A 17,796-nucleotide genomic window follows, 5' to 3' on the forward strand; every position below is an offset into this window, starting at 1 on the left:
GTGGTGTGTGTGTGTGTGTGTGTGTGTGTGTGTGTGTGTGTGTGTGTGTGTTGGCGATAATTCTGCCCTCCTACAATCATTCGAGAAATGGACACCCGTATGGTCGAGTAACGTTATCTCATATAGCATATGTCATGCAAGATATGTCCGTCATATAGCATATGTTAGTTCATTACCCGGCCAGCGACCAAGTAATGCTCACCCGGCCTGGCGCCCCCGCGCGTAGCTCACCACTCTCTGGGTCTAAAATTACGGAAGTCCGTCCCAGTGGCTCAGTTGGTTTGAGCGGCTGCCTTCTGATCCACCCACCCGTGGCAGGGTGGGTTCGAGTCGCTTTAGGCGATCGCTATTTGCCCCTGACAGGTATGACCTGCGGCCGGTGGCAGCAGGGCGCGCTAAAGGTTAGTTGTGACGTCAGAAGGCAGGACGGACCCGTGCCGAGCGTTGCGGCACGTTAAGCTTTCGCCACTAATTCTGTCGTTACCTGGAATAGCGCGATCGAATGGTGGGGGGTCAGGTGCTCACAACAACAAGCACTACTGATCCCAGAAATTCATCATTCAAAGGGTTCGGATCAAATTTTTAAAAAATGTTCTTCAGTGCATTAGCGAGGAGCATTACTCACATTAGATAAGACAGCAGTATTAGCCTTATCCCGGAAAAAAACAGGAGAATGGAGATAAAGTTTAGTTGATATTTCGGCAACATGCCTTTATCGAAAAAAGCAGAAGTGCTTTCCACTCCTGCTGTCGTGTCGATAAAGGCATGCGCCGGAATATCAACCAAAATATATCACCATTCTCCTGGTTTTTCGGAAGGAATAAGGCTTAATACTACTGTCTTATCAATCTCTGGTTCAGCCCAACCCCAGCGATCCATAGTCGCCGAGATTGTCAATGTGTCCGCTGACGAACGGTGCCTCCCGACAACCAAATATGACGTCAATGGCTATTCTCACGCGACTCGTAACATCGACATGCCCTGGCAAATTACTCGTTACTGGTTCTGTCCACTGCAGTGGTTCAAATACAGACAACCTGTTATGCCGTTATAACAGCGGACATGAAGCGAATCGACTTCACGTGTGCTTTTTTCAGTACGCCGCCGTCACCTGGAAGCCTTCAAATATTGTTAAATATCGATATATCGTTAGCACACAACGATGCTCGGCTGCCCCCAAACATTGCACAATAGCGCCGGCGGAACCCAACAGTGTCTCGAACATATCGACCCTGGCTGTCCCACAGCGGAGGTGCTAGAGCAAAAAGTCACGACCCGCGCGGATGGTCATGGATGTGTGCGTCTGCGTTTTGCTTTGCCATATTAAGCCGCATCTCTTTTGCGTGACATGTCAGACAGGAGTCACGAGGGCTTGCATTACTTGTTTGCCGTCTCTGCGCATGTTTTCGTGCACGCGCAGAATAAACTGATATAATAAAACACGCAGCGAATTACTTCTAAGCCGTAGGGTGGAGTTGTGGGCAACCGTAAAATCCATAATATACAGATGGCGCTTGACAGTTGAATGCCCCTTACGTCACCCACGCATAGCAGGCTTTTTCCTAGATGAAATAATTGTGTCATCGGCTACTTTCACGTCAGTTTTAAAATTTGACCTCATGTGTCTCTGCTCTCTAATGACCTTCAAGGATGTCAAAGGTAATGATCACTATAAGGCGACAGACATCAGATCATTATCATGGTCACGTTACTCATAGATAAAGGAAGGGAGAATGGCGGAGCGCAACAGAAACATATCAGGTGAAGGGAGAGGTTTTGCACAGTGTAACGCTATGCTCTGGTGTGAATGTAAGCGATGCTATTTTTCTTTTAAATGATACGTGGAAAACTGCAGAGCAGTTAACGTTGTTTACTCTGAACACCAGAAACACACCCGTTATCTATGTCACTAATATAGCTCAATTAGGGACTAAATAGACGTCACATTTTTAGAACGTTACGCATGACATAGCGTAGCCATGTATGGGTGGGGCATAGTGCAACCAGCGCGCAACCACGGAAAGGAAGGCTTGAAAAAGGACAAAAATCCCTGAGTTATTATGAATGGTCCCAAACTCCCTTACACATTTAGACCACTAAGAAAACAAATAATGATGAGAAGAATGTGAACTGCGACAGACATGCCGTCACGCCCCCGTCAATTTTTAAAACTTTACAAAATGTAGCAAAAACGACTAGTTTCACATTTTCTTCTGGTGACCCTTAGAAACGTGGCCCGCTCTCTGTTCCTTCACAATGCGAAACTTTCAGAAAGCGCACAAAGATTTGGAACTGACGTGAGCTTAGGAATAAAAACGGCAAACAAAAATGCAGTCGTCCGCACAACGACCCTTTTCGGGGCTCAAGCTCCCAAAAGCTAAAGCAGCAGTTTGAGCCATTTGTTTTGACCACACAAAAACGATTTTAATGTCAGCAGGACGTCAGTGGCGAAGCCAGGATTCCGGCCCAGGGGTGACAAATCGGCTAATGCGAGGCCATTTCATTCAAGGAACAACCCTTCTTATCGCAATAGCCTTTGTTTTCAGAGGGCTTTGTCTCGGGTCCTTTATTGGTGCCTGGTGGCCCAACCTTGATGCCATGTATGGGCTTTAGATTAATTTGTCAAAACGTAATGCCCCTCCCCCGTTCTTAACGAACCCGCCACCGTCAGGGCGCAAGTAGCCGCTGTAGTTGTCATGTCCAAAAAATATCCCGCCCTCCTCCAGGGGGAGGGAGCATAGCGACAAAGGCTCACCCGTTGGCACGTGATTGGCAGAAGCTGAGTGCTGGAGTATCTGGCCTCGGTAGGCCGCGGGCTGCGGCGACTTTGACCCGACGCCCGAGTATGAGCGGCCGCCGGACACCACTCGTCTCGAATCCCAGTCGAGCTGAGTATCGCTGGATCGAGTGGAAACCAGCGCATACCGCTGCCATCCGGAACATGGAGGCGATGGGCGGGAGGCGTTCATATTGTCCAAGGTACTGAATGTCCAAGGGACAGAATGTACAAAGTTCATAATGTCCAAGGTACACAATGTCCAAGACGAGAAATAACCTCCAAAATAGTGCAGAAATGGACGCCCGGTGCGAATTCCCCGGCCTCCGTAGCGCGCTACGACGGCAATGGCGGACACAGGCCCGTCGGAGGCGTCTGGCGCGGCCGCGAGGTGGCGCCGATCGAGCGACATCCGTGCTGAGCACGCGGCTGGCTGAGATTGGTTCCGGTTCCGGCTGCTCCCCAGCCCCGAGCGTGACCTCGCCCTGAGACCGCGCGCCGGCAGCGGCCGTGTTGTTCGCGTCTAACGCCGCGAGGGCGAACGCTCCGCGGCCGGTGGCGAGCCGTGCCATGTCTGTGACTGGGTGAAAACTCGCCGCTGCTGCTCTGGCCTGGTTAAGGCGTTGTCCAGCGACCAGCAGAGTTGGCGGCTGAGTCCGTAGGCGGCTGAACCGCCGCTCACCAGCGGCGTCGCGTGCGCAGCGCCTGTCCGGTGCCGCGGTCTGCACTCGACTCCGGGGGGAGCGGGCGGCAGCAGCTCCACAACGACCCTCAGGCTCGTCTCGCGACAGACGTCACCCGACACATGCCCCGCGCCCCCGCATCAGAACGTGATATGTCCGCCTACTGCTCGTAAACATGATGCTCGAGGTTAGATCAGACTCGGGTTGAAGCGCTGACGCGCGAGCAGACAAGCCCGTGCACCGAAGAAGCGGTGGTCGGCCACGGGGGAAGGTGCCAGGCACCGGTAGCTGAGATTCCGCCAGGGATAGCGCTGGCCGGTCGCAGTCGCTCACAGACCCTCCGGTTCCCCTCCCCCCTCCCCCCCCCCCCCACCCCGGAATACCCCTACCATTATTCGCCCACTGCCGCTGGGAATCGTTACCAGACGACCAGGCAGGCATGAATTGTGTGGGCATATATGCCACCGGTGAGACCCGCAGCTCGCCGTAGTTACACGCTAGGTTTGCTAGCGACGAAAGTCGAGACAAACTAACGCATAAGTAAATCAATATAGCAAGGCCTTTCAAAACGGCCCTGCCATCAAAGATCCGTTCCCCCGCGACGAACGGCGATCCACAGCCAGCAGTCTTCCCCGCCTCCTGCGCTCGGCCCCGACCGCGGCTCACCAGCGCGACCAACAAAACCAGCACCAATCGACGGATAAGTTTTATTTACAAAACAGCCTTGGCGGCGCGACGCCCGGCCGCCGACGACGGAGCCACCGCCGAACCGGCCCAAATAAAATCCAACACAAGCAACAGCGCCAGTAACACGGCAGGAGCGGCCGCAGGTGGCCGGTCGGCGCGGGGCCCGCGGCGCTGCGGGCGGGGGTCGGTCTCCAGGAGCGGCCTCTGCTGTCGGCTGGAGGCGGCTCCAGCGGGCGGCGGTGGTAGTCCGGTCTCGCCCCGCGCGAGCCCTCGGCGCCGGCAGCGGCGCAGGCACCGCGCCGACGCGCCCCACGCCACTCGAAGGCGATTAACATAGTAAAATATATGAGCCCACTACCCTTACCCACTCAGCAGCGTCGTCCGACACGCAAACGATCGGCTAATTTGTGTAGCATACCAGTCAGCACTCTGACGCCCAGGCAGGCTTCGTCAGCGCCGAGCGCCGCCGGCGGTCTCGCCGCACACCATCCGCCACTCGCACCGGTCACTCGTTACGGCCCACTCCGGCACTCCGTCGTCGTGCGCCCACTCCCACTCTCCGCCCAGTGATGGCCGGTTGCCAGTCGCCGCAGCCGGCCGGAGCGCGAGCGTGGCGCAGCAGCAATTGATTCTCGCGCCGTGTTGTCTAACTCACCGCCGTCACCGGTCCGCCACGGACGGACGTCCATTAGATGCACATAACTCTGCTGGCGGCCGGGCAGCAGGTGCTCATAACGCCGCCTACGTCAGCAGGCGCGGATCTCCTTGTGCAGATGGCACCAGGTAGTCGACGTACGAGGCGGAGCCGTCCGAGCCCTTGTCTTCCACCAGGAAGTGGCGCATCACCATCTCCAGCTTGTCTCGCTGCCGTACCACAGTCAACTGCGCAGTCGGAGAGACCAAGTCAGCCCGCAGACAATCGGAATCCACATCACGTGACGCGTCAGTTTATCAGCACCTCTCGGAGGGAACCAAGGGAAGCGGCATGTCCCAGAAACGCCCAGGACAGGACCAACTTATTCAGCGTGAAAAATTTTGTTTCCCATTCCCGTTTAAAACATGAAATTTCAAGAGCCGCATTTTGCACCCACACGCCACACCGACCTCAGCAGTAAACGACCCTCCCCCTAAAAAAAAACTATGTACAGGTGGACCTACAACTAAACAAAGACGCCCTACAGCTGCTACATGATGCTACAGCTGCCGGCGTTGAGGCCATCGGCCATGACATTTCTGGAGAAGTGAGCACCTCTGACCCCATCTCCTTTGCTGGCGCGACTTATTCAGCCACTGTCTATTGCGCCGCTATTATCGAACCACGGCAGGCGGCCAATGTCGAGGAAACATATCAAGAAAAAGAACAAGACGCATGTACAGCCAGGTGGCAGATGTATGTCAACAAACGACACAGACCTAACGTCCAGCGGGAGGCGGGGCTGGAGGAAAAGGTAGGGGGGGGGGGGGGCAGGACCCCACCTTCATGTGTGGCACTGGCGCTCCGTGCGGACCCTCCTCGACGATGCCGCGGCACGCGGATACTGATGCGGCGTGTCCAGCTCCGGCAGACTTGGCCGGTCCACGTCAATCTGCTCGGCACGTGACAGAGCCCCCGTCACAGCCGTCACACGGCACAGACTCCCATCAGGGCCGTCACACGGCACAGACTTCCGTCACAGCCGTCACACAGCACGGACTCCTGTCAGGGCCGTCACACGGCACGGACTTCGCCACAGCCGTCACACGGCACAAACTCCCGTCACAGCCGTCACACGGCACAGACTCCGTCACAGCCGTCACACAGCACGGGACTCCTGTCAGGGCCGTCACACGGCACGGACTCCGTTCAGGGCCGTCACACGGCACAGACTTCGCCACAGCCGTCACACGGCACAAACTCCGTCACAGCCGTCACACTGCACAGGACTCGTCACAGCCGTCACACGGCACGGACTCCTGTCAGGGCCGTCACACGGCACAGACTTCGCCACAGCCGTCACACGGCACAGACTCCGTCACAGCCGTCACACGGCACAGACTCCCGTCACGAGCATACCTCACAAGGAATATCCGGCAACACACGTAACTATCAAAATGGCTAAATTGGCACCAGAAATGCAACATGCTTTCTGACACAGCGTTATAACATGGAACGTGCTAAACGCTTCACAGCAAGTTCATAAGCCATCTTGCAGAACAGAGCGCGTCAACACGTGCACAGCTGTTTGCTGGCGTCTTCCCGATCCGATGCTCCGGCGGACAGCTGGTCTGCCACGTCCCTAGCACGCTAGCTCATCCGGCACGCCTGATCGACACGACACAACACAACACAACATATGACACGACACAACAGACAGCACAACAAATAGCATGATATAGTGAAGGGCACAACACAGCACAAGACACAACACATGACACGACAAAAAACCACACGTCACAATAAACGACACGACACGACAAACGATACAATACAATGAACACGACACAACGCACGGCACAACACAATACATGACAGACCGCACGACACAACAAACGACGCGTCACAATAAACGAGGACATCGCAAACTAAACGACACAGCAAAACAAACGACACGACACAACACACGAAAAACACAGATGATATGACACCACAGGACACGATAGAACACACATGGCGCGACGCCACACGAAACAACGCGACAGGATACATGACAGACACGCCACTCACCTGGGCCACCGACTGGACGGCGAACAGGTCCTGCACGACGTCCGGCGCCAGCTGCAGGCCCACCCATAGGAACAGGTGCACGCCGTTGTCCAGCAGGAAGAGGCCGGCGTCGTGCAGCTTGTCCTGGCTGCACCGCACGGGCGCCGGCAGGGCCGTGGCGTCCGGGTCCAGCCCGTCGAGCGGCAGCAGGCGCGGGTACAGGTACGGCACCGACCGGCGCACCGGCAGCGACCGTCACTAGGTACATGTGATTCGAGCGCTCGTCGATGGTCAGCTCCGGACCTGGGGACCGGCACCAGCCGTCACCAGAGGGTCACAAGACGTCATCAGAGGTCAACAGGTGCGTGTGCCGTGAGCGCTCGTCAACGGTCAGCTCCGGATCTGGAGACTGCCACCAGCCGTCACCAGGGGTTACAAGACGTCACCAGAGGTTATCAGGGGTCGCCAGTGGTCACCATTGGTCACCAGCTGTCACCCAGTAAATGTGGCGCGAGCGCTCGTCGATGGTGGTCAGCTCCGGGCCGGGGGAACGATACCACAAGTCGTCTAAGGTCACAAAGGTTCTCAAACAACAGGGCATCGCCGATAGAGGCCACCGCAGGGAGTCGTCTAAGTTCAAGGGGATATACAGCGGCTGAAGCTTAAACTAAGGCCGGCGAATCTTGGTCAATGCCCCAAGTGAGCTGGACACGAAAGGGCGGTGGTGTCTGACGTATGGGGCGTTGTCCCGACCTTTCATACTTCTAACGAACTAGGCAACATGGATTATTTCGCCCTGTGGTTTCCATAGCCCTGGTAACGTCATCGGTCCGATAGACGTTGTGGCAACGACAGCCCACAACCCCGAACTCCCCATTAATCACCCAGCGAAGTTGTTGCCTGACTGATAACGTCGCCGCGACCAGAGCTCTGGCCAAATTTACCTAGAAACAAACAGTCAAGCAGGCCAGCGACCCTCCATCGACATGACACCTTCACATGACATCTGTGCCGGCCAGTCGCGGCCGTACCCGCTCCACCACACCCCCTTTCACCTGGGTTGCCACTAGCTGCCCATAAGACTCAGCTCGCGCACGTCACCACCAGCCGTCCATAACTTACCGCCGCCGACGGCGTCGCTGCGTAGGATGCAGTTCGCGTAAAGCGGCAACAGTTTCATGCACTCGGGCAGGATCAGCTGGCCGGCCGAGCTGGGCGAGGCGCAGTTCTTGCGGTAGCTGGCCAGGATCTGGGCGCACTGCGCCGTCAGGGAGTCCCGGATGGCGCGTGGAGACGAGTCCAGCACCTTGGAGACGGCTGCCGGAGACGGCGGGCCAGCCCCGTCAGGTGATGCCCAGAGGGGAGGGAGCGGGGGCCGCAGTTGAGCACACAACAAGGAGACAGAAAATGCAAGGCGGCCACAAAACGCATGCACATTGGTAAAACAACCAGCATAGCATTAAATTCGTAACTGAATCTGGTACGCAATCTGGTTTGTCTTTGAGGTTCGCCGACAATATTTGCATCATTGATTGGTCCTGCTGGACTGTTTTTTTTTTTTGTTCTTTCGTATTGACTGGCTCTGGCTGGAACTGTATTTACACCAATGATCATTCCTATTTTGGCATACAGCTGAAGGCGATGTTTATTTACGCCCCAGACTGACCCTGCCTCCTTTAGACCAGCTTGGCCTGTCCCTGGCATGGCCCCCAAACTAACCCTGCTTGACCATGAGGTTGGTGATGGTGTCGAGCTCGCAGCTACGGTACAGGTCGGCCATCTGGCTGCACACGTTCAGGCTGAGGTTGAGCACGCGCAGCCGGCGCTGACCGCTGCTGGCCGTGTACAGCAGCGCCGCCTGGATGTACACGCCGTCCTCCTCGGTCAGCTTGTCGTCGTGCTTCAGCTCCACGGTCACCGCCTGACGGACGGACGGCACGAGGTCAGAGGTCAGGTCAGAAGTCAGAAGTTAGAGGTCAGAGGGCGGAGGTCCGATGTCAGAGGTTAGGGGTTAGGTGTCAGAGGTCAGACGTCAGAGGTCAGAGATTAGAGGTCAGAGATCAGAGATTAAAGGTCAGAGGTCGGAGGTGGGAGACCGGCAGCGGCCACGCGCCCGCTCACACGGCGCCGCGCAGCACACCGCCACCACTACCCGGACGGCAGTACACTCAGCGGCATACAGAGTACACCGCGGCATGCGGCGGCGCCGAGATGGCGCAGAGCAAAACACAGATCCACGGCGGTGACAACAGATCCAGGATGTGTTACATGGGACAACGTATAAGACAGGCTGGGCGCCATACGAATCACACTCCTCGGGAGACGCCCATCCTTACGGAGCCGGCAACAGACCACCGCTTCATGTCCACCGTGGCCGGCATCAGGTGCACGGCTGACGCCGGACACCTCGCCTAGCGTCAGCCAGGCACGGGCCGTCCAGCGCGGCCCCCGGTACAGCGCGCCGGCCGGCGCCGCGCCGAGCCGGCCGGGCGCGGTCCTCAGCCGCCGGCGCGAAGGACCCGGCAGACGGCGGGGCCGGCCGGCCGGCAGGTGGCGCTCGCCCACCTGGCTGCTGTCGATGGCCGCCAGCTCCATGTCGGTGGTGTTGGACATGTAGAAGTGGCCGTGGAAGTCGACCGGCCGCACGCCCGTGGACGTGCGCACGCGCATGATGGCGTCGAAGCCGGCCGGCTGGCCGACGGCGCGGCTCAGGTCCCGCAGCAGCCGGTCGCCGTCCAGGTCCGCCTGGCCCACAGAGACGGCACGCCGTTGAACGGTGTGGACGTGACCGACATTGAACCCCCGACCTTGTGCGTGGACCGCATCCAACGGTTCGACTGCTGGGGGGAGTGGCGCGAGTGGAGCAATATGCCAACCGTCCCACCGCAGCCCGAATGAATCGGAAGAAGTCGAAAGTTTCAATTCTTTTTTGTTTGTTTCATCACTTCGATGCTTAACCTTAACACAACACTACCGATAGCAAGTTGTAACACAAATAGCGTGAAACTCAAGTATTTGGTGCTTACGGGGCAAAATAGCACCGTAGGCAAAATGCACAAAATGCACGTAGGCCTGCACACATCGGCAAATCACGGCTTGCAACGATCCGCGTCCGGTTGCTATATGGTGCGATGAAGTGAGGCTTCTTGTGTCCTACAGCGGCCGACGACCTACCGACGAGCACCAATTCCCCCTCCCCCGCCACTGACGCCGGCGGCAGCTTGGGCCGTCCCCCGAAGTGCCGACCCCACCACCATACCTTGCCCCCCGCGCCAATGCTGGCCAGGGCCCCGCCCCCACCCACCGGCCTGGAGCGACCACTGGCAACCCACCACCCTGCCCGCCCCACCTGGCCCGGCGCCTCAACAACGCCGCGGCAACGGCTACAGACACCGGTTCACAACCAGCCCGTCGCGGTCGTGCGGGCTTCGCAACACTGACACCAGCACCGACACGGGGCCGCGCGTCCCACGACCACCGCCCTGCGCCTCTCACCTGGAAGTAGGTGTACTTGAAGACCTCGCCGCCAGTGAGGCGCACCACCTGGCCCAGCGTGGGCAGGTCGACGTACGCGTTGTTCAGCAGGAACAGGTGCACCGAGCAGCCCACCTGCACGCACTCCTGGCCCAGGGTTGTTGTAGAACTGCGTCCTGCGGCGCTGTGGGCACGCCCGATGGCCGTCAGTCGGCAGCCGTCCGAGCCAGGCCCGGCCACGGCCATGACGGAGGCTCACTGGCCGGTACGCTTTCAAGGGGCGCGGCCGCTACGCCGCGCCGTGAAATGATCTCAAGCGTGCTACAGTCGCGGCAAAGGTCACCAACTACAAACACGTCATCGCACACGTGGCCGTGTCGAGGCGGGGAGCCCGCGGGAGGGCGCGTCGCTCGGCGTCGGCGCGCCGCGGCATCACTCACTGAGCACCGTGTTTTCTCCTTGTCGGAGCCGAGGCACCTTGCGGTCGTCCCTGTTCTTCAGCTGGCCCGGCGCCGGGCCGGTGGGCAGCGACGAGTGGAAGACAAACAGACGGCCCGAGCAGTTGGCCGCCTGGTGGCAGGGCACGGGCACCGCCGTCAACGCATCGCCGCCGGACAGCGGACGTCAGACAATCGCCGACGGATAACAGACGTCAGGTATCACTGGCAGATAACGGACGTCAGATATCACTGACAGATAACGGACGTCAGACATCACTGACAGATAACGGACGTCAGATATCGCCGACGGACAACAGACGTCAGATATCACCGACAAACAGCGGCCGTTGGACATCACCGACAGATATCAGACGTCAGATATCACCGACAGATAACGGACGTCAGATATTACCGACAGACAACAGACGTCAGATCAGACAGATGACAGTCGTCCGCTGTTGCCACAGGCACAATCTGGCATGTACCAGACGGAGTCCTCCCTGACAAAGTCACACTGTCCGTCAGACACGGACTGTTGGCGTGGTGCGCTACAATGTCTGGCGTACACCGACTGTCTGATATTGTTCGGGGGCTGCGGAACAAGCCCGCAGTGATATAGTCACTTGTATGGTGCCAGTCCCGCAAAAACAACTAGAGAGGCGATGGTTCGACACGATTTTTTTGTCAGAGACCTACACTAAATTAATTCGCATGACGACAAAGAAGTAAGTTAATCAACTTCCCGCCCTCTCCTCACCACACAATCGTCCCGACACTTCCCCAGCCCAGCGCTCGCTGCACATGCAGAAAACAGCGCTCGCCACTGATCAGTTCAGAAGATCCAGGCCGGCTGGCAGCCTACGGCTAACGAGCCCAGTCCGGTATCGTCCCCGGTGACGGGCCCAGTGTGCTGTGGTCCGGCGATTAGTACCATTCCCGTGCAAACGCTCCCGGTGTTGGTTCCAAACAATGCGTTGACAGACTACTAGCTAAATCGGTCGTGTGATGATAAAGACTGAAGAGCTTCACCCCTCAGCCAAATTTCAATCTTCATTTCGACACACAGTATTCCCTGGCTCACGGTCAGTTCAGAACAGCCCAGCCGGGTGGCAAACCACGACTAACAGGCCCTGTTAAGTCACTGTTGTCCCCAGCACTGCGACAATCTCACACTCTTCAACATAAACGACTCAGAATTAAGTGCCACCTTCCACACAAAGAAGATACCTTCGCCACTTCTCCGAGTCAGAATCTGCAGCCACCACACGCCGCTCATGTCTGGGAGGTCCTTGCGCCTCGCCAAAACTGCACACAGCAGCCAGCGGCGGTGCCGGGGCGGGCCGGCGCGTGAGACGCACCTTAAGCGCCTCCATGCCGGCCTGGACCGCCGGTCCCAGCAACCACCTCCGTCTCGCGTGTTTGGGCAAACATGGCCGGCAGCTGCTCCATCCGGCTGTCGATGACGGCCTCGGCTCGGAGGCGTCCACCAGCAGGCCGTCCACCAGCGGCACGAACAGGGCCTGCACGTCGCCCACCACCAGCATCTGGGGCTGGGCCAGGCACGCCTGCGGCACAGCGCATACGTGGCACACACCCGGAGGCTGCTGCAGGCCACCGCACAGGCAGGCAGCAGCAAGCGGCAGCAGCGAGGCCACCGCGCCACCGGCGCCGTCGCCAGCCGGCGGACGTCCAGCGCTGGCCGTCCAAAGTACGACAAACACACGCGTAACTACAGTCTTCCCGAAATAGAGGTTAACGGCGTCGTTCTAATCGTCTCGACGCGCCGCACATTTTGATCCAGCGAAAGTGCACATTAACAATCTGGTGAGTCGGAGCCTGCCGCAGCCCCCAGTGCCTCCTGCGCGCCACCCTCCGGCGATGCCGGGCGACAGCCGGCCACCTCACAGTCAGCCAGCTCCCCCGGCCACTCACCTTGACGTTAAAGAAGTGCACCACGTTGCTGTAGGTGATGAAGCCGACCTTCATGGCGGTGGCCGCCTGGCCCACGTACGCCACCGGCAGCTGCGCAAGCACACCTGTGGCACGGGCCGGGGCCGGCGCGCAGTCAGCTGACAGGACCAACCGAACGGAGCCGGGCGTGAACCAGTGGCCGGCCACCGGCGGCGGGCGCGCGCGCCCATGGCGGGGAGGGAGGGGCAGGGAGGCCTGGTTCTAATAACTGTGGAGTGGACGAACCGGAAAACGGGCGATGGCCGGCCGCCCGGCGGCAGCCGTGCGCCGCGCCCATATCAGCGGGGGAGGGAGGGGGCAGGGGTCTGGTCCAAACCGTGGAGGCGGACGACCGGAAACGGGCGAATGGCCGGGCCGCCCGGCGGCAACCGGCGCGCCGCCCATGGAGGGGGGGGGGGAGGGGCCGGGGCCTGGTCTAACCGTGGAGAGGACGACCGAAGCTGGGCGATCGCCGGCCACCGGCGGCCAGCGCGCGCGCCCATGTCGGGGGGAGGGAGGGGGCCGGGGCCTGGTCTAACGGTGGAGAGGACGACCGGAGCCGGGCGATCGCCGGCCACCGGCGGCGCGCGCGCCCCCATGGCGGGGGGGGGGAGGGAGGGGCAAGGACCTGGTCTAACCGCGGAGCGGACGACCGGAAACGGGCGATGGCCGGCCGCCGGCGGCAGCGCGCGCGCCCATGGCGGGGAGGGAGGGGCAGGGACCTGGTCTAACCGTGGAGTGGACGACGGAGCCGGGCGACCGCCGGCCGCCGGCGGCGGCGCGCGCCCCATGGCAGGGGAGGGAGGGGCAGGGACCTGGTCTAACCGTGGAGAGGACGACCGGAGCCGGCGACCGCCGGCCGCCGGCGGCGGCGCTCGCGCCCCTTGGCGGGGGAGGCAGGGGCAGGGACCTGGTCTAACCGTGGAGCGGACGACCGGGTGTGACGATGAGTGACTGGCAATACTGCATTCCAAACACACACTGCGCCGCCTCGCCGCGGCCCCGGCGAGCCACGCTTTCGGCGGCCTTACCTCCTTCATGTTGTTGCAGAGCAGGTGCACCAGGCCCGACTTGACGTTGTGTAGGGACACGTCGATGATGAAGATGTAGGGCCGGCGGCTTCGGGATCTCGTTGTTCTGGCGGTGACACAGTGCTGGCCGTGAGACGAGAGGAGAACCACACGGCGGACACAGCGGACACGCGCCACTGCCGGCGGGCATTCGACCGACCGCCCCGCGAGCGGGCACGCGGACACTCGCCATAAGAGGCGGGCTCCCGCACCACCACACGGCGGGCACAGCGGACACGCGCCGCTGCGGGCGGCACCTACACCACCACACGGCGGGCACAGCGGACACGCGCCGCTGCGGGCGGCACCAGACACACCACACGGGCGCGGCACAGCGGACACTCGTCACTGGGGGGGGGGGGGGGACAGACACTGGGGACACACACAGACACTGGGGACACCCAGGACGCCCAGGCGCACGCCGGGTCAGTAACAAGCGTCAGTGCAGACGCTGAGCGACGGTTGGGGGAAAAACACCACCATCTGCCCGGTCCAAGCCTGCTCGTGTTAGCTGAAGGTGATTGGCTGGCCAGCGAGCGGCAAGCGCGTGAAGGCCGGCAATCTCGTAGCAGGCTAGCAATCAAGTCCTCTAGGAAGGGAGGGATTCCACGCGGCCAGAGGTCTTACCCGCCCGCGGCCACAACACAGTTTTGCGGTCCGCAAGCCCGGCCAGACTTGTCCGAGCTCACAAATGAAAACTGACATGCTCCATTAACCCGATCAGACGCTCTACCACGCCAACACGCGTCTGGTCTACGGCCCACCCTGATCCCGTTCCCGTGTCCCGTTCCCGTTCCCGTTTTCCGTTTCCGTTTCCGTTCCTGATCCCGTTCCCGTTCCTGTTCCCGTTTCCGTGCCCAATGCCGCTCACCCCGGCAGTACTCCTTGGTGCAGACGAACTCGTAGGCGGCCCATGCACAGTTCGGGGCCGGTCGTACTTGTCGAGCCGCTGGCCCGTGTGGTCCAAGTGCTGGAAGTAACTCCTGGGGCAACTGTCGGGGCAGGCACGGCCTCAGACGGGCGGGCAGCGGCGGCGACGGGACGGCGGGCGGCGCACGCGGGCCGGCTCCCCGTGACGGGGAGGCTGGGCCCCGCACCACGGACAGCACAGCCAGAGCATGTGGCGCACGCCAGACACGTGGCCACGCAGACAGCATAGCGGTGACGTCATGGTGCCAGTCAGGCATATAGGCAAACAGATCAGGGGATTACGTCCATTCATACAGGCACAGAGGCCGTGGCTGACGACTTGGTGTTGAGGTAAAACGCACAATGTAATGCGCATGAGACGCACCCACGCCAAACCGAATGCACCACGCCTAACCTTCATTTACCACAAAAATGAGACAAAACCCAGGCTAACCAGCAGCAGAGGAGGCAGAGTAGTTCAGTGCCGTGCGAAAGACCGTGGGCTTGGCCCTGGCTTCCGACAACAGTTCTGTCGTCCCCGCAGTGAGAGTTCCATTGCCGCCAAATGACCTCGACGCCCAATGTGTCCGCGACCCCCCGAACTATAGCCACCAACGCCGAGCAGCGTCGCCCGTCGGCACGTCCGTCCTCCAGCCGGCACACCCACCGTCGGTGTTGGCCTTGCAGAAGGGACAGCTGAAGCGGCGGCCGCCGTCGATGAAGGTCATGAAGGGGCACATGTAGGCCTTGCAGCGGATACAGCGCACCGGCCCCAGCTCGCCCAGGTCACCACCGGCGGCGGCAGCTCACCCTCGGGCAGCTCGGCCAGCGGCGCGATGCTCAGGCCAGAGGGATGCCCGTCTGACAGGCACAGAGGTCAGGTCAGAGGCCAGGCCACGCAGAGGTCAGAGGTCAGGTCACAGGCCAGATGTCAGGCCGGATCGGTCAGGCATGCAGATCGGAGTCGTGGTCACACAGAGGTCAGAGGTCAGTCACTGACACAGAGGTCGGGCCGGGATCAGGTCAGGCCATGCAGAGTCGGAGGTCATGTCACACAGAGGTGAGAGGTCAGATCACGCATACGCCAAATCACGCACAGAGTAGAGGTCACGTCGCAGGTCAGGTCACGCGGTCAGAGGTCAGACCACGCACAGGCCGCGCACAGAGGTGGAGTGGCAGGCAGTGGACCGTGGCGGGGTGCGCAGACCGTGTGCCGGACACGTCCACCGGCCAAACAGACCTGACCAGGCCGGCCGCACCAGCGGCACCCTGGTCAGGCACTCGCACCGACGGCGCGGACGAGCGACACGACACAGAGTGGCGACGGCCATCTCGGCCGCCAGCTCACCAGCCTGCTCCCCGCACCAGCACGGCCACGTCCACCGCACAGTGCCACCATCCCAGCCACTGGCCAGCGACTGGTCCGCCCCTGCGCAAGGTGCGTGCACACGACCTCGCGGTCCCCGCCCGCCGGACTGGTCCGAACACGACCGTCCTCGGAGCGCGCGGCGCCGCCACCCACCTGTTTGAGCATGTCCGGGCTGATGGGCACGTTGTAGATGGAGCTGCGCAGCATACGTGGCGAGGCGTTGCCCTGGTCCACCACCGTGAAGCGGGTGGTGGTGAGCGGCGGCACCTGGCCCTTCAAGTTCGTCACGAACTGGCCCGCCCGGTTCGCCTGGTCGTCCGACATCACCTGGATCTGGGGGCGGCGGGCCGGCGGGCGGTGTCAGGGGCGCCGCCATCCACCGTCGGGCCGCTGGGCCGGCGCGGCGCCGGGGCACCCGCCTCACGCGACGGGACATGGCATGGGACAGGGTGTGACGTGGGAGTGGTAAACGGCACACCACACCTGGGCACCCTCGCTCGACAGACGGCGACCGACGGCATACGAGTACGCTATGCAAGTGGACAACATAACCTAAGCAGAAACAAACGTAGTATTCCAAAGAGGCACGCCACGCGGGCGCTGACATTCCCGCCCCTGACGCACTCCAACATAACACAGCCGACCCCTTCAGCCGCGTCCGCCCCGTCAAGTGGCGGCGTCTCACTCACCGGCGACGGCATCTGGTCCGGGTCGAGTTTCCTGGGGCCGGCCAGCTGGCCGCCGGGCGCCATGCCGGGGCGCGCCATGCCCGGCCCGGCAGACACCTGGCCGTAGCCGCCCGGCGGCGGTGGGCCGCCCGGCATGGGCGGCGGCGGACCGGGCGGGTAGGCCCCACCCGGCCCCGAGGGCGGCATGCCCGGCATGGACGAGGGCGGCATGCCCGGCATGGACGAGGGCGGCATGCCCGGCATGGACGAGGGCGGCATGCCCGGCATGCCTGGCATGGGAGATGGCGGCATGCCTGACATGGACGAGGGCGGCATGCCCGGCATGGGAGACGGCGGCATGCCCGGCATGGATGAGGGCGGCATGCCCGGCATGGGAGACGGTGGCATCCCGTGCATAGATGACGGAGGCATGCCAGGCATGGTGGAGGGCGGCATGCCGGGCCCCGGCGGTGGCTGCATGCCGGGCATGGCCGGATGCATGCCGGGCATGGGCGGCGGGTGCGCGCCGCGCATCTGCGGGCTGGCGCCGGGCATGTGGGGCGGCATGCGTGGCGAGCCCGCCGCCTGCAGGTGCGGAGGCGGCGGCGGCGCGCCCGGCAGCCCCGCAGCCATCGGGTGGGGCGGCGCCGCCCCGGCCGGGCTGGCCCCCGGAGCCGGCCCCGGCAGCGAGGCTGTCGGGTAGCGCGCTGCTGGAGGCCGCCGCCGGCGCCGCCGACGGGCCGCCGTTGGTGTGCGGACTGAGCCTGCGCCGGCAGCGGGGCGACACGGTGGTCAGACGGACACATGGCGCCGCCGCGTGACGCGGGCCGCACAGAGGCGCAGTACAGTCGCTGGGGCTCTACATCTAACAGCAAGGGCAAGCAACACGGGGAATTGAACCCCTCCCTCTAGTTTGCCAGAGGCGCCGCTAACTCACTGCGCTATCGCGGCCCCTCGAGATGCAAAATGCTGCGTGTTACATGACACAATGGCCGGAGAACACTCCGCGCAGGCCTAGCCAGACCTCGACGGCACAAACTCTCGCCGGCCCAGTCTTGCGTACACCCCAACAACCCGCGCGTCCAGC

At 61.4% G+C, this 17,796-nt stretch overlaps 1 protein-coding gene and 1 pseudogene across 1 annotated transcript in view; both read right to left on the minus strand.

Moving 5' to 3' along the window:
• Window positions 1-3,348, minus strand: part of LOC119093521 (calcium-activated potassium channel slowpoke) — a 10,200-nt gene extending 6,852 nt beyond the window's left edge. Inside the window, exon 1 of the mRNA XM_037216483.1 lies at window positions 3,256-3,348. Within this exon, the coding sequence (XP_037072378.1) occupies window positions 3,256-3,348 (93 nt within the window). The remainder of the gene's footprint in view (window positions 1-3,255) is intronic.
• A 1,539-nt stretch (window positions 3,349-4,887) lies between these two features.
• LOC119093532 (protein transport protein Sec24C-like) lies at window positions 4,888-16,793 on the minus strand (annotated as a pseudogene).
• Between the last annotated feature and the right edge of the window lie 1,003 nt (window positions 16,794-17,796).

The sequence above is a fragment of the Pollicipes pollicipes genome, unplaced genomic scaffold (assembly GCF_011947565.3).
Source record: "Pollicipes pollicipes isolate AB1234 unplaced genomic scaffold, Ppol_2.1 Scaffold_1600;HRSCAF=1878_pilon_pilon_pilon, whole genome shotgun sequence".
Classification (NCBI taxonomy): domain Eukaryota; kingdom Metazoa; phylum Arthropoda; class Thecostraca; order Pollicipedomorpha; family Pollicipedidae; genus Pollicipes; species Pollicipes pollicipes.